This window comes from Chelonoidis abingdonii, chromosome 3, assembly GCF_003597395.2.
Source record: "Chelonoidis abingdonii isolate Lonesome George chromosome 3, CheloAbing_2.0, whole genome shotgun sequence".
Lineage (NCBI taxonomy): Eukaryota > Metazoa > Chordata > Testudines > Testudinidae > Chelonoidis > Chelonoidis abingdonii.
The window spans coordinates 49,042,921-49,068,176 of record NC_133771.1 but is presented as its reverse complement, the minus strand read 5'-3'; the positions used below and the strand labels follow the sequence as shown (position 1 = coordinate 49,068,176).

At 38.3% G+C, this 25,256-nt stretch overlaps 1 protein-coding gene across 1 annotated transcript in view; it reads left to right on the top strand.

Moving 5' to 3' along the window:
* COL21A1 (collagen type XXI alpha 1 chain) overlaps positions 1–25,256 on the top strand; it is a 189,651-nt gene that overhangs the window by 82,243 nt on the left and 82,152 nt on the right. Inside the window, exons 11-17 of the mRNA XM_032771112.2 lie at positions 4,476–4,529; positions 4,708–4,761; positions 10,552–10,605; positions 12,501–12,554; positions 13,453–13,506; positions 13,587–13,640; positions 18,334–18,387. Coding sequence (XP_032627003.1) covers positions 4,476–4,529; positions 4,708–4,761; positions 10,552–10,605; positions 12,501–12,554; positions 13,453–13,506; positions 13,587–13,640; positions 18,334–18,387 — 378 coding nt within the window. The remainder of the gene's footprint in view (positions 1–4,475; positions 4,530–4,707; positions 4,762–10,551; positions 10,606–12,500; positions 12,555–13,452; positions 13,507–13,586; positions 13,641–18,333; positions 18,388–25,256) is intronic.

Genomic DNA, 25,256 nt, shown 5'->3' with positions numbered 1-25,256 from the left:
TTTCCCAGAAATCCCCTTAGCCTGGGATCATCACTGCCCCCAATTCAGTCTTTGTTCCTCAGATGTTTCTAGGTATGGTGCTGTAGGGAGAGTGAGGTACCATCGTGATGATGATATCATGGGATATCTTCTTCCCATTTACTGGAAAGCTCTTTTGCTGACACCTGGGTCAAACAGTTCACATTGTGTAGTGTTGTCTCTGAGAGGTTTCTGTTGTACACAGTTCCTGGGATAATCCTTGTGTTTGTGTCCGTTTCCTCAATAAGCCATTAACAATGTTTGGCCCTTTTACCTTTGTACTTGAAAGGCTGCTTGTGGGTGTTTTCAACCTCACAACATGTTTCAGTGACACATACATAGCCAAACTGTAACTTCACATACGGTGCTAGCACATACGAGCCAACGTGGTATTAATGTCTAGCAGATCAAGACTATTAGAATGATACCTCACAAGGCATACTTTGTGCAAAACATTTCCTAATTACATGACAGTGGTGAATAAGGAGGTGCTAGGGTGTCACAGTTCCTATCCAGGACAATTTGAAAATAAGTTTTCATGAAACATGTCTGTCTGAGTTGCACTGATGTACATCTGGAATACGTCAGATAAATGTATAAATGTCTATTTATCTGACTTATTCCAGATGTACTCCAGTGCAGCAGAGTTTTGTGTGTGTGTGAGAGAGAGACAGAGAGAGAGAGAATAACTTGTTCATACTGGATAAGCATATGTGTGTGTGTAAAATAAATAAGTCATGGATTGTGGGAAAACCAAGTCTTAGAGGTGGGTTTTGGATTTAATTCTGAATGTGGGAAGTTCAGTAATCATTTTTAGCTCCTCTGGAAGTGATTTCCATAGCCCAGGCCCGGCTCCTGTGGAAGTTCTCTCCTGTGTTCATGAGGTGCCCCCTGTATTTAACTCTTTTGTGCTTTGAGTGGAGTGTGATTGTCACAATAGGCCATGATCATAGAGGGAGAAACGATCTTTCAAGTAGCTAGGTACACTCTTGTTGAAGGCTTTGAATATCAGGAAAGAGACATTGATTTGAACTCTATATTCAACTGGGAACCAGTGCAGAGGTTGAAGTTTGAGGAGTTACGCTGATGGTCACCTGTGTAGAAAGTAAAAGGGTTGCTGCATTGATTGCCCATCTCTATGAATTATGAGTAGGGCCCTACCAAATTCGTAGCCATGAAAAATGCATCACGGACCATGAAATCTGGTTTTTGTGTGCTTTTACCCTATACTATACAGATTTCACAGGGGAGATCAGCGTTTCTTAAACTGGCTGTCCTGACCCAAAAGGTGGTTGCAGGGGGATTGCAAGGTTATTTTAGGTGGGTCATGGTATTGCCACCCTTTTCTGCGCTGCTTTCAGAGCTAGGTGGCCAGAGGGTGGCAGCTGTTGGTCAGGCACCTAGCTCTGAAGGCAGCATTCTGCCAGCAGCAGCGCAGAAGTAAGGGTGGCAATACCATACCGTGCCATTCTTACTTCTGCGCTACTGCTGGCAGCGGCTCTGCCTTCAGAGCTGGGCTCCCGGTCAGCAGCCGCCACTCTCTGGCTGCCCAGCTCTGAAGGCAGAGCCGCTGACAGCAGCACTGCAAAAGTAAGGGTAGCTGTAACACAACCCCCCCCAGCAATAACCTTGCAACCCTCCCACAACTCCTTTTTGGGTCAGGACCCCTAAAATTATAATACTGTGAAATTTCAAATTTAAATATCTGAAATCATGAAATTTACAATTCTTAAAATCCTATGACTGTGAAATTGACCAAAATTGACCATGAGTTTGGTAGGGACCTAATTAGGAGAGTTACCCCAGCATGTTTCATTTACACCAACTAGATTATGATCACTTGTCATTTCTGTTTCTTCTTGGTTTTTTAATCCATACTCTGTGTGTTGGCCTCTTTCTCTGTGTGTGTGTAGGTTATGTGGCTTGATGGTAGTCAAATATTTCAATAAAGTACTCCCTTCCTGCAGGATAATTTAACTAACAGGTGCTATTACAAAACGAGTGCCTGTGTGTTAAAGCTGATGTTGATAATTCCAGTTTCCAATGTGTCTGTAGTCATTCAAACCAACTTTAGGTTAGTTCTGCTCTGGAGGTTAATTGTTGTCATCTTAGCTTTGTGTGAAACTCCGTTTGAGTGTTTTTTTACTTGTAGTTTCCCTATTCCATCTTTCCATTAGGTCAACCTTTGTCAGAGCCATTTGTTCTGTTGGCAGTGAGATCATGTTACAAGGTCTATCTCTGAGCTAAATTTGCCATTTCAGAAAGCCAGGTTGGTGTGAGGACTCCTCTTCTATCTTCCATTCACATAGTGTATTCTGAAATCAAATTCAGCCAGGAAATTATTCTTCTCTCCTTATGATCCTTCCCAATAAGAAAAAGGAGGAGAGGAAATTGCATTTCTTAGATCTGAAAAGTGCACTAACATTTTATTTATGTATGACTATTTCTTACAGAAAGTCCGACAAACTTTTTGTTTTTCTTGGATAAGAAATAAAGGGACAGACAGTTTTTAAGGCATCCTGGCTAGTTGAATTGTTTCAGCTACTTTTGAGGCTTATAGGCAAGCTGGGAATGCTCCTCCATTTTCAGTTAAAGCTTATTCTGCTAGAACTATCTCTGGCCACTAAAAGGGAAAGACTTGCTATAGGATAGATGTGTAACAGAGCCCTAGAGTTCTGTTCCCTGCTTTGTTAAACATTACCCATTTGGATTTTAGGGCATCTTCTCAAATTTCTTTCTGGAAAAGGGTATGGCAAGCATTGTCCCAGCCAGTAATTTTGGCTTGGTTTATTAGCTACATGACTTGTATAGAAAACAAATAAAACTTCTGAAATGGTTCCGTTAGTTCTTCTTTACCTGTACAGAGATTCGGTACTAGAACTTTGTTTTAGTGAATTTGGCTTTGTCTGTCTTCTCAGCATTTTTAGTTTCTCAGAATTGGAGGATCGATTGTTTTGGGATTCATCCATTTAAATTAAACAAAAGAATATATGATCTTGGATTCAGTTTTGGCTGCTTCACCTGATAACTGAAGGGGTTAAACCCAGTAGCCCCAGAATTTTACAGTAGAAGTAGTCATTTTACAGTTAGAAAAAATTCCACTTATTTTTCTTCCTATTCTGTCAGAGGACAACTCCTCCTTCTATCTTAGGCCAAAGCTATACTGGTGAACTTACAGAAGCACAACTGTATTGGTGTAGCTGTGCCACTGTAAGATTGTTCGTATAGACACTATTGACAATGGGAGAGAACTCTCCCATCAACATAATTAAACCACCTCCAACGAGCGGCGGTAGCACTGTCCACATCGGCGCGTCTGTCAGTGTAACTTATGTCACTCAGAGGGGTGGTTTTTTTCACATAAGTTATACCGACAAAAGTGCTTGTGTAGACATGGCCTTATTTTGTATGTTGGAAGCATATGTTACTTCAACTGAATCAAATGAAAGCTCACCTTCTCCTCCTTCTCTGCTTATGTTTAAAGGCTGCCTGTAAAGCCTTGCCACTTCTAAACAGGAGGTCTGCTCCCATTGCAAAGCTTTGTGAAAGGCATGGTCCAGCGACTGTAGTAGTTACTCTGAAGTGCTTCTTAGGTGAAGCAGGTAACTCTTCACACTGTGTGTGTGTGTGTGTGTGTGTGTGTGTGGAGTGAGGCATGGACTTAAATTCTGGCCAATTAATGGGGCAACTTCTTTTTCTGTTAAGTATGCTTAAGTACCATGAGGGCATTTTTTTAGTAATCTCTTCTTCCTCCAGTGCCAGTTGCTAGTGAGGAATGCCAGAGATTACCATCACTGAAGCTGTCTTAAATTCTCATTCCTATTCCTAATCCCCTTCCCTCATGTCACTTGTTCCCTGAAACAGTGCCTGCCTCTGCTCTTAAAGGGCCAGCATGCCCTGTCACTTATCCTTAAGTGTATAGTTGACAGTTTAACAGAATTTTCAAACTGCATACTCTCAATGCAGCATTATTATTAATAATTGTTATTTTAAAAGCAGTTACTTTAAACATAGCAAAGCAGGGCCTCTTCCATAAGGGTTATTTTCTATAACCAAATTTGAGTTTCAAAGTTCAGCCGGTTTTTGATTAGCTTCATATAAAAGACCCGTGTATATGTTTTTTTTGTCTCTTTACAGTGGAAAAATAAAAATATGTGATACGTTCCCCTCCATTCTCTTGCTTGTCAAAAATTCTAAAGCAGCTGAAGGGGTTTTGGTTACTCATGAGAAAAATTCACCTTCAGTGAAGACAATGGCAAATTTCAGCCCCAAAAGTGAAAGTTCCACAAAGTTGAAATATGAGTCTTAAACATGAGGTTCTAATGGAAACTGTTGTAGTTTTGCAGCCTTAACCTTAGTCCTTGTGACCAACTCAGTTGCTGTAACTAAGATATTTTAAATAATTGTTTGCAAACTTCTGCATATAGTTAGCTATAATGTCTTGGTTTTTTTCTTAGGGATATCAAGGAATAGCAGGAACTCCAGGTGTTCCAGGATCCCCAGGGATTCAAGTAAGCTCCTTTTATCTTTTCTACAATGTGGAAATCTAAGCCAAATCCTGTAAGTACTCATACTATTTCCATTTATTTCATTGAGAGTCCAGAGTGTGGAGCACTTGCAGGATCTGGTCCTTTTCTGTAAAAGAAATGAGTAAAAAAATTTAAATGTGTGTATTTTTTTCTCTCTTAGGGGCCCCATGGCTTACAGGGTACCAAGGGAGAAGCAGGGAGAGATGGTGCAAAGGTAAAAAGTTACTTTAATATTTAGAATTTTGCTTAGTACAAGTAACGGCCTTGGTATTTCCATATGAAACTTGTTTAAAAGTGATTTACTACCAAGACAATTAAGTCAGAACTGAAATTTTGTGCTTAGGCTAGTATTTCCATTTTTAATAAGATGTATCATCTTTAAAATATTGTATATACAATAATACTATCAGTTAAGACCTTTAATGTGACTGCTAATTTCATTTTTAAAAAGTATAGTAGATGGAAAGTGATATTGACATATGCCTGAATAGCAGGTTATCTATGATTAATGAAATTGTTCTTTTCCATCTCTTTTTTCTCTTCAGGCCCAAAGATAGCCCCCAGGATTTCCTTATTATTAGGGCTGTAATTCAGCAAAGCAGATTGTTGAATCTTCTTAAGGCCCCTGTTCAGCAAAGCACTTAATGATATGCTTCAAGTTAAATATGTGCTTATGTGCTTTGCTTCATTGGGACTCTTATGTTAAACAAAATTGTTAAGTCAGTAATGGGCAATATTCAGTAATGATTGTATTCTTTTCTTTCACTTCTTGACATTTGTTTGCATTTCAGAGAGTTAGACATTAAAGATGAAAAAGACTTCTTAGGTCATCTAGTCTATTCCCCTGCCACTGGAGGACTGTGTCTTAAAATATATTTGCTCATGCTTTGTCCAGCTTACCTTGAAATGTGCCAAGACATGGGGCTTCCACCACTTTCCTTAGAAATTTTTTCCGCTGTAGAGTAGTTCTCACCATGAGGAATGTTTTCCTAATATTCAGCCTACATTTTCATTTCTTAATTTCATCCCATTACTTCTAGGCGTTTCCACATTGGCTAATTTAAAGCTAGGCGTTTCCGCTGCAGACTGTTTTAGTTAATCTATAATTAAATGAACATAAATTATGGCTACATTCACTTTTAATCAAGGGCAATGGAAGTATGAAGATTGTTTTTACAAGATCTGCAGGTATTTTACTCTTAAATATGTACAGTTAGACTGTATTTAAAACTGCCTGTTTTAAACACTTAATTACTTATAGGAAGACATGCCTGATAGTACTACCTTATAAATTGTTATTACTAGGGCCTGCATCCTGTCATGTGTGAATGTGTGTGTGGACCTGTGCACCAGTGTAGAGGCCCCCTGGACTCTGCACAGGCCTAAGTTACTGCCTGCATGAATCTTGACATTTAAGTCAACTTCATGAAGAAGGTCCCTTTCCTTGTGTTTTTCTGTATTTTATTGCTTTTTAGTAAAGTATGTGTCCATTCTTTTTTGATTGTATGTCAATGTGGATCCCATTGTAATTGCCCCTGCACATGAGACTGGATTCTTTTCACTAGCAGTGTCCATAAGGACTCTGCATGCAACCTGAGCCATCTGGTGCACCCACATGAGAGCATAAAGGGTGGGGTGACCATGATCCTTCCCTGGTTCCCTCTTACTACCCATGACAGCAAGATAGTACCGGGCAATGTCCCTATCTGCTGAAATCTCTAGCGTGAGCGATCTTTTTCTAAACTTCTGAAACATTTCAGAACAGCCTTCTGTTCTTACAGTTTCTTGGACAGAATAATCCTCTTCTGGATGGCAGTTTTGAACAGAGCCCTCTGTAATATACCTTGGCCATACAGACCTCTCTGTACAATGACTTTAAGATGGTGGACTCAGAACCTGTGGCCTTCAAGTCTTGCTTGTCCTGTGTTGGACTAACTTTTCTTAAAGACTAGCAGAGCAAGTGCCTCTTCTGCCTGGTAAATCCCATATCCAAAGCAGATGCTTTTTTGTTCTTCACTCAAACCAGAATGTCACAATATGCCAGACTCAAGTTCCATCTCTTAGAACAATCTATGAGAGTGGCATTGGACTCAGAAGATCTAGGTTCAAAAACTCCATACTCAGGCATCATGAAAGGCTGGGGTCCTGTTCTTGAATGGAACTGTGACGTCCACCATGATGATCTTCTTCTGGTCCTTGTTGATGATGACGATGTCCGGTCGCAGTTGGCTGTCGGTTCCAGGGATGGAGGAGTTTATGGCAACTTTCCCCAGGGGTGGCAGGATAGCTCTGGCCGGGCAATCTTGAATATTGTAGCTGCCAAGCTCTCGAATGGGCTTGCAGGTCTAAATCAGGACCAGGTCACTGCAGCTGATGGCCTGGATGCTGCCTGGATGTGCATCACTAAAAGAGTGATCAAGATAGGTTCAAGAAATTCTTATGCAAAGCAGTAAAGCTTCCATTAGCAGAATATTTTTTGCAAAATTAAAAAAGGTTTTCTATAGGGGCAGATCAAAACAATGATTCTGGACTATATGCTGCTTCTGAAACAGTTGGGATTGGCATTTAGCTCTTTCAAAGTGCGCTTGACAGTGCTTCATGTACCAGTTTAGTCACATTCCGTTTTTCAGAACCTACAGTATTGAGATTCATCAAGGACCTCCTTCATGCCTGTCGTTTGGTTAGAGACCTGATTCTTTACACGGGTTCTCTTGTATCTCATGAAGCTTCTTTTCAAAATGTTCATTTTATCACCTTATCTTCTTTGTTGTCATCACATTGACACAGAGTCAGCAACATCCAAGCCCTCATGGTGTTACCCACCAAAAATTTTGGGCATTCCTGGAATAACCTGTGTATTGCCTCCTTAAGTTGTCCTTCCTGAGGTATAAGTTTCTGGGATTGTTAAGGAAAAACATTAAAGGACATGTGTACAACCTTCTGATAAAGTAATTGTCACAGGCACTATTCTTTTCCAAATCAAAGTTTATTTTTTATGAATGTAGCTAATGATCCCTAATAGAGTATGTCCTAAAAATCCTAAACATGGCACAAAATCTCTTAACATAAATCCCTTATTACACGTTTAAAGAGCATTCAAACTACAATAACATATAGTTTGTGATTCTAAGGGAAGCACTTTGTTACAAATGGCTAGTTTGCAACAAATCACTGACAGCCAATGTTCCCTCTAATTTTTTCCATCCATGTGTGGAATAAATTTTGTTATGTGCACCAAGATAATGTGTGGATGTGCGCCACAAGTAGAAACAAAAAGCCTAGATATATTTTTTAAAGGTTAAGTAGGGATAATTACACCAGCAAGGACAAGTTAGGTATTTTAGAACTCACTACTTAAAGAATTAAATTTAAGTGTAAGAGAAATAAAAAATATGAAATGCATAGACCTGTCAAAACACTAAAATAACATACTTTGAAAGAATAAAATTACAGAGAATATATATGCGTTGCAGGAAGTACCAAGAAGTAACAACAACAATACAAATATGTGTTGGGAGGTGAGTGTGAGAAAAAGATTGTGAGACAGAGACTCTGTATGTGCTTTACACAGTGTGTGTGACACAGAGACAGTGTTTGTGTGTGTGTGACACAGATACTATGTGTGTGAGACTCAGTGTGTGCATGTGACACAGATGGTGTGCGACCACATGACACAGACACTGTATGTGTGTTTTACACAGAGACTGTGTGTGTGACACAGAGTGTGACACAGAGACTGTATGTGTCATGGAGACTGTGTGCGTTAGCTGCTGGGAAAGTTTCTGAGAGATGCCCTGTCTCTTTAAGACACACACTGAAAGCTCTCCTACTGTGTCCTGAGCCATGTTGTCTCCGCTTCCCATCTCTTGGAGATGGGATATATGGGGAAGGGGAGAGAGAGAGAGAGACTGTGTGAGCAGACTGTTGGGAAAATCTCAGAATCAGTGCACTGTCTCTTTAAGAAAGACACTCACCCTTCCTGCAGCAGCTCTGAGTCCTGAGCCAGGCTGTGTCCCCTTCCTTGCCCCTGCTTTGTGGAGATGGGCTACAGGAGTGGGGGGAAGGGGCACACCAGCACCGTCTCCCCCATACTCTTCACAGTCAGCAGGAGGGTCCCAGGAGCAGCTGCAGGATGGAGCAATGTGGGGGAGTGGCATCCGAACACATGCTGCTGGCTGTGAGTGCTTTCCTAATCTGGTGGGCGGCACTTAAATCTCTCCTGCGTGGCCGCTCAAGTGTGCATCTTACAGGAACACAGCTGACAGCAGTTATTAAATTACACCTAAGGGAATTCTGCGCCAAAAAAATAAAAATTCTGTGCGCAGTATTTTAATATTCTGAAAATTGTTGCGTATTTTATTTGTCAAAATAACACTATGCAATCATGCCAGTTTCAATTATTTTGTAATTTATTTCAAAATACCTATCAGCAACTATGTCTGTAACAGTACAGACACAAAAAAATTCCCCTAGCAGTAGGGAATTAAGGAAACTCCTACAACAACCCAGTTCCTGTTTCTCTGTCCCCGTTCTCCCAAGAGCCTAGCATGAGCGCCAGACATCCACACCCCCTACCCTCCCAGAGCCTACTTGTGGTGCAGCCCCCATCCCAGACACCCACATCCCCTCCCCACCAGAGCCTAAGATCCTGAAGGAGAAACAGCCTGATGCTGAATCTCAGGCTTGTACAGTGTTTCCTACAATCTGCCGCCTTCCTTTAGGGCATGCTGGGTACTGCAGCTGTTGGGAATCCTCCAGCTCTCTCCCCCTCCCCCTGACAGTGTCTTCCATTGTTCATTCCTTCTTTTCTTATACCTGAAATATTACATAAAATCACTAAGTGGGCAGCATAATTTATTCTAATTTTCTCCTCTTTTGTCTGAAACTAATTTAAATGTGTTGTTAAATTTAAAGTCAGTGTATTTAAGTAGACAAGCCATGGAAACTGGCAATGGAAGTAAATGTTCAAATGCTCTGTTGCCTGATTAAAATAAAATCTGTCAACTAAAGTATCTTTCTCTAGCTTTTTAAGCACAGGTGGCAGCGAGATACAATTTAGCCTCTGTTGGAATAGTTCAAGTGAGCTTGAAAATAATAATCAAATAAATATCTCCAGTATCAATAGCAAAAGTATTGAGAATCCTGACATTTGGCAGTTGCAATGACAACAGGAAGACCAAACTCATAAACAAAGCTTAGCTCATGATGCTTTCCCACAGAAATGTGGACAACTTAATTTTTTTATGGCCAATTGCTTTTATCAAGTTTTTCTTTCCATAAAAAGGGAACTGCTTATTTGAACTGCCTATATGTTTGTTGTTTTTTTTTAAATGTCTCTAATGCTGTACCTGCTCACAAATGCTCACCCTTCTCATTAGGGTGGAGTTTCGATGAGATCAGCAGGGAAATGAACAGCCAGGATGCTTGATAGTGTCAAGTGGGGTCTATGTGTATGAAAGCATCCCTCCTATATGTCACTTGCTCCCCATGGCACAGCAATGAACAGAATTGAGGGCAGGACTCTGACCATTCCTAGGGGCTAAGATTGGCCTATGTGGATTTGTAAGCTGCTGATGAGCAACATAGAAAGGGTGATGGCAGTGTACAATTGTTGTAAACATATGTCTGTTGGTTATATGCATATACTTGTGTTCACATGTACAATATATAACTTTAGTTTTGTAATTTCATAAAGAAATGTGAACTGTTAACTATCTGAGCCAATATAGGCATTGTGGTACAAGTGGGCCTTGAGAAGAGAACTAATGTAGCATTAAAAATAATTATCCAATACTGGCAACATTGGCACCACTAGCTCATGTTGTTCAGACTGGGTTTCTCCAAAGCCTTGGGAAGTCAGTGGGAATTGCTCCATTTACTTCAGTGGTTTGTATCAGGCCATTTTGTTTTAAGTCTTTTCTTGGTTTGTTAATCAGTTGGGTTATGAAAATATTATTTATGTATATATATATATACACATATTTTAATATATTTGTTGTTTTAGGGTGAGCGTGGATTTCCTGGTTTTCCTGGATTACATGGGATGCCAGCATCAAAGGTTGAAATCGAAAGCTTATTGTAAAATATCCATCCATCTTGGATTATTCCATAACTTCTTTTCATAGCTTTTAAAAGTGATTTTAGTTACCTATATGTGTAAAGTTTAAGTTTATCTATAAACACAGATAAGAGGTGAGACTAATACTGATAATGTTTTATTTCTATGGGCTTTAGATCATGTTGTATATGAATTGCTTTAAATTTTGATTTTTATAAAACTTAGAGCCCTCTTCTCTGCAAATATTGTCAAAATGATGGAATAATTGATTATATTCAAGTTCCTCAAGTCATTCAGTTTGACCCCCAGCATTTTGAAGAACTTTCTTGCACTAATTCCTTAAAATTCTTATTTAACTTGTTCTGTAATGAAGTTCTCTTAACCACATCTCTTGCTAGTGTGTTCAACTGCCCAATTGATCTTACTCCTTAAAGCTCTTCCTAATGTCTATTTTAAACTTTTCAGGACAGATTTCAAAAGAGTGGAGCACACACAACTGTTCAAAGATTTTCAGCTTCCATTTAGGATCTCATTGAAGTGACCAGATTTCCAAAAGCGCTCAGTGCCCAGCAGCTCCCATTGGAAACACAGGCATTAAACCTATTAGTTGTTGAACATCTCCCCAGAGCAGTGGTTCCCAAACTCTGGTTTGTGAACCCCTGGAGGTTTGCAAAATGTTACATAGGGTTCTCAGGATAAAATTCCCTAATGAAGGAGAGAGATGTCCCTAGGGATGCTGGGCAGCATGGGGCCAGCAACACAGAGCCCCTGGACTTCCAAGAGCTAAGCAGAACAAAACAAGCGTATCTATCACACTGAGGAGATTAAAACTTCAAGACTCCTTTTAAGCAATGGAAAGGGAGGTGGATATTTTTTGTTGCTTTTAAAATTAAATAGACAGCTAATATTGTTTTTAAAATTATTATGAAGAACAAGTTTAAGCTTTGTTTTAACGTGCGTTGTTTGCCTGGACTGCTCAAGACCTCAATGCTTGTGTAGGAGGAACTGTTTGAGTTGGCTTCTTAAATACCTTCATGCTGTTTCACATCTGATACTCCTTGATGAAACATAGAAGCCTTGTCTTAAAACAGGCTTATTCAAAGTGATGCAAGATACAAAAGTGAGATCTTGGAAGAGTGTTGCCATTTTCATAATGTAATAAAATACTGTAATGATAAATAATAGATAGTGTGTAATAAGAATCATAAAAACAAATTTTATATTTCCAAGATCACTGCTTTTATAATTTATACTCAGATAAAGGAGAAAATCCCTGGAAATATGTATTTCTTAGTTTTGTCAGAAAATGTCACTGTAGTAGAACAAAATGTTTTGCTGAATCTATTACAGAGTTGACTAGACTTTTTCAAAACACAGCAAAGCATGGGCCTTTCTGCCTACTCACCTTCCCCCACTAGTTCCAGGGAAGTAAGACGCACATTGCCTCTCTGGCTCCTGGAGCGAGTGGTTAGCAGCGAGGAAGAGTGGAACTGTGGAATTGACAAGAGCTTTTCCTGAGGGCAACTGGGAAGCCAAAAAAAAGTTCTATTTCAGTTCTCCTGAAACAGAATTTTTTTTAAAAAGCAGCAGAGAGTCCTGTGGCACCTTATAGACTAACAGACATATTGGAGCATGAGCTTTCGTGGGTGAATACCCACTTTGTCAGATGCATTTCTTAAAATCCCTTTCTGTGAAAATGTTTGTTTTTGGTGTTTCGTCCCACTAAGAGAGATTTTCCTTAAAAATGCAAACAAAATGAATGGGAAGGGATTCCCTCTTTTCAGCCAGCTCTTTGTTAAGCAAACAGTGAGTTGGAATACATCATGTTTATAGCCGTATATAATTAGCTCAAATTCTAAAAGTAAAATAATCCCTTTATGCTTATTTTGTTGTAGGGTGAAAGGGGTCCTAAGGGAGATCAAGGACCACCAGGAATTTACGGAAAAAAGGCAAGTGTGAATTGAATATCATAAAGGGAAGTGCCAGCATTTTTCTGATTTGTTCATGTTGTAAAATGCCTTTTATTTACATGGGGTTGAATCTTACAGTGCATTCTCAGGCATACTTCCATTGAAGTCAATGTTTAGAACAAGGGTCGGCAATCTTTCAGGAGTGGTGTGCTGAGTCTTCATTTATTCACTCTAATTTAAGGTTTTATGTGCTAGTAATACATTTTAACGTTTTTAGAAGGTTTCTTTCTACAAATGTATAATATACAACTAAACTATTGTTGTACATAAAGTAAATAAGGTTTTTAAAAGGTTTAAGAAGCTTCATTTAAAATTAAACTAAAATGCAGAGCCCCCCAGACCAGTGGCCGGATAATGTGAGTTCCACTTAAAATCAGCTCGCATGCCAGCTTTGGCACGTGTGCCATAGGTTGCCTGACGCTGATTTAGAACAATATCTCTGCCCCAGTATGATCTCTTCATTCAGATACCTCCTGAAAACTCTTTTTCCAGCTAACAAATTCTAGTCTGTCAATATAACACAGTCATCACACATGTGCATACATGTCTAAAACAAGCAAAAACATTCTAAATTACAATCTTATTTTTTTCAGATCTTCGTCTGTCTAAATTCTCAGCTATTTGAAGCAGGGTCGTTGCTTGATTTCTGTGTTTTCTATTTAATACTTCAGTATAATACTAATGGCCTTTTGCCTGAGTAAAGATTACAGCATAGGGTCTATAGTCTTTTATATGTAGGAAATTCCATTACAAATTTTCATAGAAAGCAAACAACAGTGTGAGATTTTCAGATTAGTTGTCTGGAATTGTGTAACTGAGTTTGGGGATACTATTTGAACATCATTTTCCTTTCTTTTTGTTTCTTATATTTTTCCAGGGTGCTAAAGGGGAAAAAGGTGATCCAGGTTTTCCAGGAATGCCAGGACGCTCTGTAAGTGCTATAAGGACAGTTTTGCCTTTAAATTTACTTGGTTAATGCTACTAATAGTGTCATGTTACCTGTTGCCACAGGGGGAACCTGGGAGAAATGGGAAAGATGGATTACCTGGAAGCCCTGGCTTTAAGGTATTTACATATTCATTCAATAAATTGTATTTAGGTGTTTTATTTTTGAACTGTCAGTAACTTGCCAAAGCCTTACATAATATTGTTATAGGTCTGCTTCTTTCTAGCATGCGTTATGTGGGTAGTAACTGGAAATAAAAGTTGTGTCCACTGCTGTAGGTGTTAGTCAAAGCCATTGGGGTTTCAGTGGGCTTTGGATCAGGGCCCAATTGCTGAAGAGCTATTTTGGGAATTTATTATTAGTGATTATCAAAGACTGCTTAGGACTAATCTTGTTCTTTCCATTTCCAAATGTATTCCTCTAACTCTGTGAATAATGTGAAACATCAGATATACATATATATTCTTCACAGCATTCTTTCCTATAAAGGAAAATGATAGAGTTGATTATTATGATGGCTCTTGAAAGGGAGAAAATGGCCCACAACACTACATACACACTTGAGGGCACAATCTAGCCCTAAATCTGAAATATGCCTCATGTTTAAGTAATTTAACACCAAGAATCCACCTCCATCAGTTGGTAGTGCATGGGAATTATCAGGTTTCATGGGAAGCAGAGAGAACTACTTCAGCACATCTTATTATGTTGAGCTCCCAATTCTTCACATACTTAGGCAAATGTATATCTGCCTCCTAATAGTAGAGGGTACAAAGAACACAGCCTGATCTTCATACTGGGGACTGTGGTTCGCGAGCCTATTAGATTATTGTTTTTTCCATTACTCTGAGATGAAATAAGAAAGATGCTAAGCATTTCAATTTTTAATGCAATATGCAACTGGCTTTCAGTGTTGGATAATAATGAAGTTTGTTTGTGTCAAATAAACTACTTAATATTTCAGTTCTATAAAATAATCCTTTCAGTATTGACAAGGGGGCTAGAGCACTTATTCCTGTTGCTTTAAGTTCCTGTCTCTTATCACTTGTGTTCTTTGAATGTAAGTGATCATCTACAACAATACCAGTGGTCATACTATTTTTAGAATATATTTGACAAGGAGAATACATGTACAGTGGTGGCCTTGAAAATTTGAAACTTGCCTTTAATAATTAAATATTTTCAGTTAGATAATCTCACTGTTTGAAGTATTTCTTTTAGATGTTATAGGGAGGAAGTACAAGGGAATAATGAAGATACTCAGTTTATCTACTTTATCTTAGGTCAGACTGGCAAGTTTTGGGGGCCATAACTGTAATAAGCTTACTTGGTTTAGTCCTTATTTTCTGATTTGTCTGCACCTTTCAGAAATGCACTAGCAGAACAAACTGGGTAAAGTTAGTAAAGCTTCTGATGATAGTTTATTAAGAAATTACTTCATGCTTCAGCAACTGATAGTGTTTTGGATATCTCTAGTATTGAAACATTTCATATTTTTATTCACCATTCAATGTAGTTTTCAGCATTTTTCTATTCACCTGACTTTGGTCTGAATCTCCTTGATGCATGCGAGTCATAATTATTCACACACATCTGAGAAATCACCCAACTCTGCTTTGTATAAATGCATTGAGGGTTTTGGATTTGGTATCCAAACTGAGTACATACTAGAATATGTAATCCCATTTGAAAATCTATATTGAATATTGTAGTATGGAAAGTAGCTGTTTCCCTGCTTCTGAGACTACCCAGGTAATAAAATCAAATATGCAGCATCCCAGAACTCTCATTTTATCAGAACCAAATGAAACTCAGTCTCCTAATTTTCTCTCATTTCTGGTGTATGACAAGATGGGTTGGATTCCACTTAATCACTTTGTTTGATGCAGAGTTTTCCACAAAATTTCTAACAAATTTATGTGTTTATGGCCTGTTCAAGAAATGTATGTCTTTGAAAAACATGAATTTTGAGAGTATATAATCTGCCTTCACTCTTACAGTAAACCATATGATTAAAAAAATGTAAATGTATACATTCAGACTAAAATACATTTATCTTTATTTCCTTCAATTAACTATTCTAGTATAGGTGTATGACAGACCCAAAAAGTCACCACTTTTTTCATCTCCTTTTGTAGAATATTCCTGAAATATGTGTGCGGGAAGTCTCATTTACTCCTGTCACTCACAAAGTTAATTTATTATTGAGTATGAGAAGGAGATTGCACCATAATTGCTTCAGAATATAATAGTTAACAGAAGTCTTTTATTTCTGCTTCATTCAAACATTTTATCAGCTTCCCTTTATCATCTGCAGTATTTCATTCTGGGTCCATTGTAATCAAAATCAGAGGATTTAAAAAATGTCTGTCTTTGTTGGAGCTTTTCTGTTCTCTTACAAAATTTCTTAAACATATTTGTTCTGGAAAAGAATGTGAAAGAAATTGTTGCTGCATATCCAGGTTTTGTAATTTAAATTGACAGCAACTTATTATATCTTAATTTGTATAAATATTTTATTTATGCATACTCATTTCTGGAATTTTTTTTTCTATTTCTCTGAGTTTTTAGTAAGGAATAACATACATGTTTTGAATCAGAACATAATTATTTGGTCATAGCTTGGTAGTGCAATAGTTCAGAAGTGCCTTGAAATAATTTTCAGAGGATTACTCTTAGTAACAATGGTAGCTGGAATCATACCTGCAATTATGATATATATATTTTTAACACTAACATGGTGCTTGGCACAATACAAAGCACAGAAATAAAGATAGTCCCTACCCCAGTTTAAAAGACAGTTTAAAAGACGGACACGGAAGACAGCATGCACTCTATCTAGTAAATTAAGAGGATTTTTTCAATACGTAGTTGTATAGATTAGGGACCAAAATACCATGGTCAGGATATTGGTATAAGGCTGAAGATCAGTTCTCTCAGAGAAAATCACAGTGTTTTCCATAGGCTTTATGGGATCTGCTGTGAAGTAACTGGTGTGTGGATTGTCACTTCCGCACGATACCCCAGGACTCTCCCTCACAGTTTATAATGTGATTGAGCTGGGTGATGTGGTTAGGCTACACTTTTGTTTAAAAAAAAAAAAAAAAGTTCAAGAATTGCCTGGAATTGTCATTGGACCCAGATTTTAATCATGCGTTAAAATCACAGTTTATTCCCAAACCACACAGGCTGGCCAGACTGTTATGAAGTGGTTTTGCTGCAGCCCTGTTAAAACGCTTTTAAGCACAAAGACCAGCGACTTGCTTTCTCTGAGCAGCAAATCTGACTTTTGAGGTTTTTAATGCTTTTGTTTTACTTGTAGATGCGTATTTAAGCAAAATGCCTAAATTCAAGAGTCAAAAATGTTCTGTAGTCTTTTATAATCATTTATAACTCAAAATGACCATTGGTTTGGTTAGTTCCACAGTACTTTTAAAATCCTATAGTTAGTCTTGCACAACTGCCACATTTTTTCTCAGTCATGACACTGTATTATCATCCCTTGTCCTTCAAACTTCATTTTCCTCAGCAAACTTTGGAGTTCTTATGGAACTCTTGGCAGCTTTGTTTTATTTGCATCCTTTCGCAGTCATGAAACTTCACGTCTCTGGATCTAGCCTAGTTTCTGACCTTGGATCTCCCACCCCCCCTGCTTATCTCATTTGATCTCAGTGTGGCTCTTGGTAGGATCATTCAATCTGTAACTCTTCTGAGATTTCAGAAAATACTGAAGCTGATGTGTCCAACTTTCTTCTGCTTTGAATCTTACTCTCTAACCATTCACTTTTCCGTTCTAGCTCTTGTGTGGAGCCTTACCAAATTTAGTGGAGCTCCACACCAGTGCACTGGTCTATGGATTATCATTTGGAGTCCTCCCCATATGCAGGATCTTGGATTATTTTATCTTTCAATTATTTGATGCCGGGAGTCCTTGAATTAGCTTATTTATTTTATTTGGGTACAGCAATTATTAATCAAACACTTCCTCAACATTTTAATGTTAAGTGCAAACAGAGACCATTTCCTCAGTTGAAGGAAAAAACACCTAAGAGCTAGTTTTTACTATTAATAGAGCATGTGAGTTTCATCATCAGTAATATGAACACCCGTCACACTGCATGTTGTAACAAGCAGCTAATAATGACACTTAATAATTCCTCTAATTAAGAAATGCCATGTTTAACAGGGTTTTGGCCTTAAAATATATTTCAGACTGAACTTCGGTATGCATGTGCATATAACCAGCTATGGGATAATATTTTTAACAAGTGTCATACGTTTTTAAGTTATATGATGGAACAGGAATACTTTTCACAGTAGTGTTTTTTCCACGAAAATTAACAATGTATTTCTATTGGGGATGGTTTTACACAATTAAATGTATATTATAATGTTGTTATTAAGTAATGTGTTTACTTGTTTGAATGACAGATTGTATATTTCAATGGTACATATGTTGAGTAAAGTACATTACCTTTATGAAGTAAAGAATAAAATTCTGAATTGACATTTAATTCTGTGTTTCAATGTATCTTTAAAAGGCATCTGTTTCATAGGGAATTTGGAAATGGTGAGCTTCATACAATGATGAATGAGATGAACAGGCATTTCGTAGGAGTTAGGCTGGCTGAGTTCCTGCTGAAATGGTTACATTAATGCTGATGAGATTGTATTAAAAAGAGCTTAGATAGGTGTCTCATTATTTTACATCTAAAAATGTGTTAGCATTTGAATTCACTATTCTTTTTGCACAGAAAGGTTATTTTTTTTTGTCTCGGCTACGTTTCCTATTTAACACTTTTCATTTTAAAGGGAGAAGTTGGGAAGCCTGGTTCTACAGGACAAGAAGGACGTCGGGGAGACCCTGTAAGTGTTTTAACTGCTGAAATATTGGGCATGTTTTATTAGTGAATGATTTAGTTTATGTATCAGCCGTTCCAAGTTTGAACAGTTTGCTGTATTCTGAAGTAGGTGTAGACAGTGTAGACAGTGAAGTCTTCATTCATATATATCAAATTTCATTTGACAACTCTGCAGTCTCTCTCTCTCGATATAGATTAGATATAATTTTGAAGACTGCAATAATTTTACACACAAAAACACCACTTCTTTTCTGTCAGAACAAAGCCATAGTAAGGCACAATTGATGTTCTAGTTAACATTTTTGTTTAAATGGTATAATTGCATATATTACTTTAAAATAAAAGTACATTTATGTTGTAGAGATAAAGTTTATAGTTAAACCTGGCTGTTTTTAAATTATTGTCAAATAAGCATTCGACACGTTTGAAAAAAAACAGTTAAAGTCTTAAATTTGTAGGAAGTCCTAACTCAAAAATTCTTTCCTCAACATTTCTTAAGTAAATAAAAATTCACGGAGTATAACAGAAGCCTTTTTACAGTCTGAACACTGGAGCTTCTGCTAATGCCATTATAATCCCAAGAAATCTTACTTTGTGTTCCATTATTTGTAGTTAACATTGACTTTCGGTTGCTATCATAATCGGTACTTCTGACAAAGTAAAGGTGCTGCAGCTTGTTAACTGGTCCAAGCTGACCATAGGCTGCTCAAGGTAGAGCATAAAAGGACGGAGAAAGTGGAACAAATCAGGAAGGATGTGTTTTCTCCCCTTCTGGCTGAGTCAAGTGGAGAAAGCCTCTGGGGAGTTGCTGCCCAGTATTTTTCAGTTGACTTACTGTGTTTTTAGGATTGTTTAGTGGAAATTAGTAAGTCCAGTTAAAGGACCTTAAAGCGACATAGACTTGAAGCTTATTTCCATTCCCTGACTGATGAAACTGTCCACCAGTTTACAGTACTATATAACATAAGTCATCTCTCAGGATGCTAGCTGTAGCACTACAAAAGTGTCTAAAATTGTAAAGTGGTGTTTTTTAGTTTTTATGTAGAATACAATCTATCTGTAAAGCAGTATTCTCAAACGTTGTCCACTCATGGTCTGCAGAGCACTTTCTGCTAGTTTGCAGAGAGCTGGCTTTTTCTGTTTTCCATGCTTTCAGCTGCCTCTACAGATATCTTGGCTCATCATTGCAAAGCCCAGCTTGGTGGCCTGGAAAACAGCTGTAAACAAGGAGTAGCCAGCCTAGCTGTCTCTATGGACAGCTGCTACATGAAGCACAAGAGAGGAAATAGGAGCCACCCTCAGGGACATGGAGCTGCCAGCCACCAGCAGATGGGGAATGTCCAGTGGAATAGGAGAGATGGGAATGAGGCAGCTGATTAGCATGTCCCCAGAAGTTCAGGGCATTGACACATCAGTACTGTCATGTGCTGTAAAGATTTCTTTGGGTACAATTGTGCTTTGTGCATGCAGCTTACAGAAATGGATGGTGTATAAGATCCCAGAGGGAGCACAATTCCTCAGAGATGCACAATCCCTCCTGGACTCTTCAGTTTTACTGGTGGAGGGATAATTTGCCAACACTCATTTAAAAGATGTCACATAATCCCTCACCCCCACTCAGCCAGTGAATGCCACAGGTAAACACATGTGGGTGAGGAGGCCAGAGCTATGGCTCCATCTGCTCGTCTGCTGATTCTCCACTCAGGTTCCAGTCAGCTGCAGTTATAACTGACGCTTGTGCAGCCACCCTAAGGTGGGTGTGGGGATAGGATCCTTACTCCTTGCTATTCATTCTGTTCCACCTTGTCATTGCCAGATAGAGTCTAGCCCTTTGCTTTTTGACAAGTACAATCTCACCATTTTCTTCTGCTCTTGGAATTTACTGCAGCGCATAGCTACAAGATAAATACTTTCCAGGGGGTGCAGTTGTTACAGCTACATGTCTTGGTTGCGAAGCGAGGCTGAGCTGACAGCCAACTGTCTCCAGCATCTGAGAGGTGTGATTATCCTTTATGTACCACACACACTGGAGTATTATTGCTTTTATTAATCACTGAATTTTTGAGTAGGAAAGAGTAGTTTGTAAAACTAAGTATGTATTTCCAAATGATGTGTTTGTTTTCTCACAATACTACTAGTAGGGCCTTAAGCTAGCCAGATATGTTGTCTCCTAGTCCTGCCCATTTTATGAAAGAAAAGAAGCCTCCAGAATGTATAGATTTATCACATCAGCCTCCTTTCTCGGGAGTAGGTGGAAGGCAGTGTGGGTGAAAGTGATCATGAAATGATAGAGGATTCTAAGGAATGGTAGAAGGGAGGGTAGGAGGCAAAACAGCTGAATAAAGACAATGGACTTCAGGGAGGCGGACTTTAGCAAACTTTAGAATGGGTAGGTAAAATCCCATGGGAAGCAAGTCTAAGGAAAAAAAGAGTTCAGGAGAGTTGGCAGTTTTTAGAAACACTCTATTAAGGGCAAAGAAGGACGGTAAGAGATCAGGAGGTCTTCAGTAACTTGAAACTCAAAAACAGAGTCATCCACAGGGCGGAAATTATGTCAGATTATGAAGGATAAATGAATATATATATAAATTATATATATATATATAAATAAAAACACAAGCATGTAGGGACAAAATACAGGGTAACAAGAAAACATTTTATAAATACATGAGAAGCAAGAGGAACATCAAGGATAGGGGAGGCCCATTACTCACTGAGGAGGGAAAGACAATAACAAAAACACAACAAAGGTCATAATGTTAAATGCCTTTTTTCTTTCAGTTTTCACCAAAAAGATTAGCAGTGATCAGGTAACTAACATAGTGAACATCAGTGTAAAAGGGTTATGACCTGAGGCAAATAGGGAAAGAACAAGCTAAGAATTACACAAGTTAGTTGTCTTCAAGTCAGTGTGGACAAATTAGGGAGTAACAAAAGTGGTTAAAGGTCTAGAAAACATGCTTAATCTGGAGAAGAGAACCCTGGCGGGGGGGGGGGGGGGGGGCATGATAATAGGCTTCAAGTATGTGATAGGTTGTTATAAAGAGGAGAGTGATAACTTATTCTCTTTATCTACTCAGGACAGGACAAGAAGTAATGGGCTTAAATTGCAGAAACAAGGATTTAAGTTTGCTGTTAGGAAAGACTTTCTAACTTTAAGGGTAGTTAAGCTCTGGAACAATTTACCTAGGGAGGTTGTGGAATCTCTGTCAAAGGAGATTTTTGAGAACAGATTAGACATACCCCTGTAAGGGATGGTCTATATAACAGTTCTGCCTCAGTACATGGAACTGCACTACATGACGTATCAAGGTCCCTTCCATTCCCTCATTTCTGTAAGTAATCAAACACAGTTAATAATTATGAAGATAGACAATGTTCCATTCTGCAAATGTTTTTTTCATTGTAAGAATTGAACTGGTATATGTATCTTTATTAACGGTGAATTTGAACAAATTCAAATTACGTTGTAAGGGTGAATATGCTAATTTGAGGTTTTTCTATGTGCTGTGATTAAAATACGTATACATAGAAAGATATGTAGTGTTGTGGCTAGCATACAATGGAATAGTATCTCTCTGATCAAGATCTTGCCAGATGTTTTTCTTCTAACTTTACTTTATTTAAACACAGTACAGCCCTATAAATATGATATATATAAAAGCAGCCACATTAGAACATGGCAAACTGTTTAAATGATAGTCAGTCATGACTATAGAGAGATAATTTGGCTGAACGGGGTCCTGATCACCCTTCTGTTGTAGGTAATGCGAGTTTTGTCACTGATTTCAGTGGGAGCAGGATCACTCTTTTGTTTTTTTCCTTGTAGTTAGATTCATAGATTCCAAGGCCAGAAGGGACCATTGTGATCATCTAGTCTGACTTCCTGCATAACAAAGACTAGAGAACTTTCCCACAATAATTCCTAGAGCATAATAAACCCACACATGAAAACTCTTAATTAGGATAGTTTTGAGGCTCATGGGTGATGCTATCAGGATATTTTTAGCACTGTTTTGGGCCTGGCATATGTAGTGCTGTCACCAACACCATGTCTAAGCAGTGGGAGTAGCTGCAGTAGATCCTATAAGTTGCCTATTTCTTATAAACACATACACAGCTGAAAACATTCAAGAACTGGTGGAGTGTGCTTAATGCTTGGGTCACAACACAACATCTCAGATATGGATTTTTCCTTGTGTACGATGGTAGCAATATAACAAAGCACTCAAATTCTGGATAATCCCACTGTTTGACCCATTGCCTTGACAGTGAATGTCAACTGATAACTGTGCTAGGTATGACAGGTGTGTGCCCAGTTTTAATCATTCTACAAAAGTTTGTGAGTGTCTTACTGGAATCCTACTAAGTAAAAAATCTTTTGCTTGAAAAGCTTACTCAGTATATACAAACAATAGGGAATTATGTATACTGCAGGAATGAATGTATTCATCATCAGAAAGTAGAAACCATTGGTTGCATCGTGTATAATGATTTCAATTTGTAGGAAGGGCCAAATATATCATTCAAGAAGGAAACTCCACTTTCATATCTTGACATCAATATCCCTCTAATCCACTTGCTAGAGAAAAACCCTTTCTTCAGGCAGAGTTGGTAATTACCGGTATATGATGGTGCCTTGTACAGAGAATATTTTGGTATTTCCACCTCCCACCTTCCAAGTAGAATGTTTTCCCCCATATCATGTTCCCACTTTCAGATATCCCCATCTCTGCTATGCCTCTCAAGTTTCCTCAGTGCTCTTACTATCTCAGGACCCTTCTGTGTAGCGAACTTGTATTTTGGCCATCAAGGCTTCTTCCGTATCCTGTGCTGCAAGCGGTGGAGTCTCAGAGCATGGAGCTTTTTTTCCTACAGTGGAACATCACCTTGAACCACTGTGCTGCCTTGAAATGTAGTGCCAAGCTAGCCACGAAGCTTGCTTATGTCTAATGTTGCCATAAAGCTAAGCTCTTCTTTAGATAGCAAATAAAAAAAACATGCTTGCTTGTATGCCCATTAATGAAAAACCATTAGCAGTCCACATCATAGGTATGCTAGTGGCCTTCACAAAATTCCTTGCTTTCAGGACATTTGCCAGGGGACACTAAACACAAAGGAAAGTTTATAGACAATTTTTGATTGTTGAAAAAATAGACTTTGATATTTCCCGTGATCAACCTTCTCCTTCTCCAGAAGTCATGTTACTGTACGTCACTTCCAGTACTGACCTACGCACAAGTCAGCAGATGTTCTGAACAGGGCTGAGTGAATACTCAAAATAAATTCTGCAGATATTAGTTCCTATTTAGATAAATTACTTTGACTGCAGTTGCAACCACTTTGTGCTTCTTTCCAGTGAACAAATTTGCTGACAGAAATGCTTGATGAATATTAAGTGAATATTGAAGAATATTCATGAGAAGCAAATTTTAAAATTCATAATAAAGATTTTTTGCAACAGCTACATTTATCTATTCTGGAAAACCAAAACAGCTCAAATGTTCTATACTGAATAGTCAAAATAAACACTAGGGATTACTTAACAAAATTATTTGGTGAATAACTTCTAATACTAAATGAATTTGAAAAAGTTGCATTATCATTTTTGGATAATTCACAATCAGAAGAAGAAGCAAAAATTACTGAATACATTAGTTGTTATGAATTATTGATTTCAGCTCTAATGCTGACTGTAAATGGTGAATAAAGAAGTCAGATAATGGAAACTGAAACTTTCAAGTGCATAAAGCTGCTCTTGAGTTGTTATGGTGATAGTTTCTCCTGAATAAACTAACACTAGCATAAAAAAGGATCATTTATCTTACTGATATAATTTCATTGGGAAGCATTTGTCCAACACTAGTATCTCATGTCTGCCTCTATCCAATATTAATTCTGAAATACTTACTGGTTACTCAGAAGATATCATGACAATGCAGATAGAATGAAACCTGACAAAGCTAAAAGAAGTATATCTATACAATGCTCTTTCTGACAAAGATCTTATCTAGAAAGTATATGGTTCGGGTTATTCTGCTAAACTGATGGAAGTGTTTGAGTTATAACATTGACTTAATTCTGGTTGTGGCTGGATGTGGGACAGAAAGGGGCAATTTGAAATTGTTGGACACAAAATAATTTTATTTATTTTAAAATTATTAAAAGTATTTAGTTTACTGAAACAAGAAATCGGTAGGCCAGCTCTTATTAATTGTTTCTCTTACAGCCACCTTATGGGTATGTCTCTCACTATTTAATCTTTTACATACTTTAGAAAACACCATGATTAAAGCCAAGCAAAATCATCACAATTAACAACCATGGCTATTTCATTATTAAAGAAATTTAAAAAGGGAACATTATACAAAAGAACACTAGTAACCAACCACAAAAGATAAAATGTTTTTTTTCTGTTACAGTCTCTTCTATATGTCTCTCTTTCTGTGGAGAGCTTTTAACATAGATTACACCAGGGTTTGGCAACCTTTGGCACGTGGTCCATCATGGTAATCCACTGGCGGGCCGCGAGACATTTTGTTTATGTTGACCATCCGCAGGTACTGCCCCAAGCTCCCAGTGGTGGTTTGCTGTTCCTGGCCAATTGGAGCTGCAGGAAGTGGCGACCAGCACGTTCCGCAGCTCTCATTGACTGGGAATGGTGAACCGCGCCCACTGGGAGCTGGTGGGGAGAGCCGTGCCTGCAGACGGTCAATGTAAACAAAATGTCTCATGACCCGCCAGCGGATTACCCTGATGGACCATGTGCCGAAGGTTGCCGACCCCTGGATTACACCCTTGAGAATCACAACTTCTTGGGTGGGTGCTTTTCTCTTAGTAAATTAAGACCAAAATATATGTTTCCTAAAATTA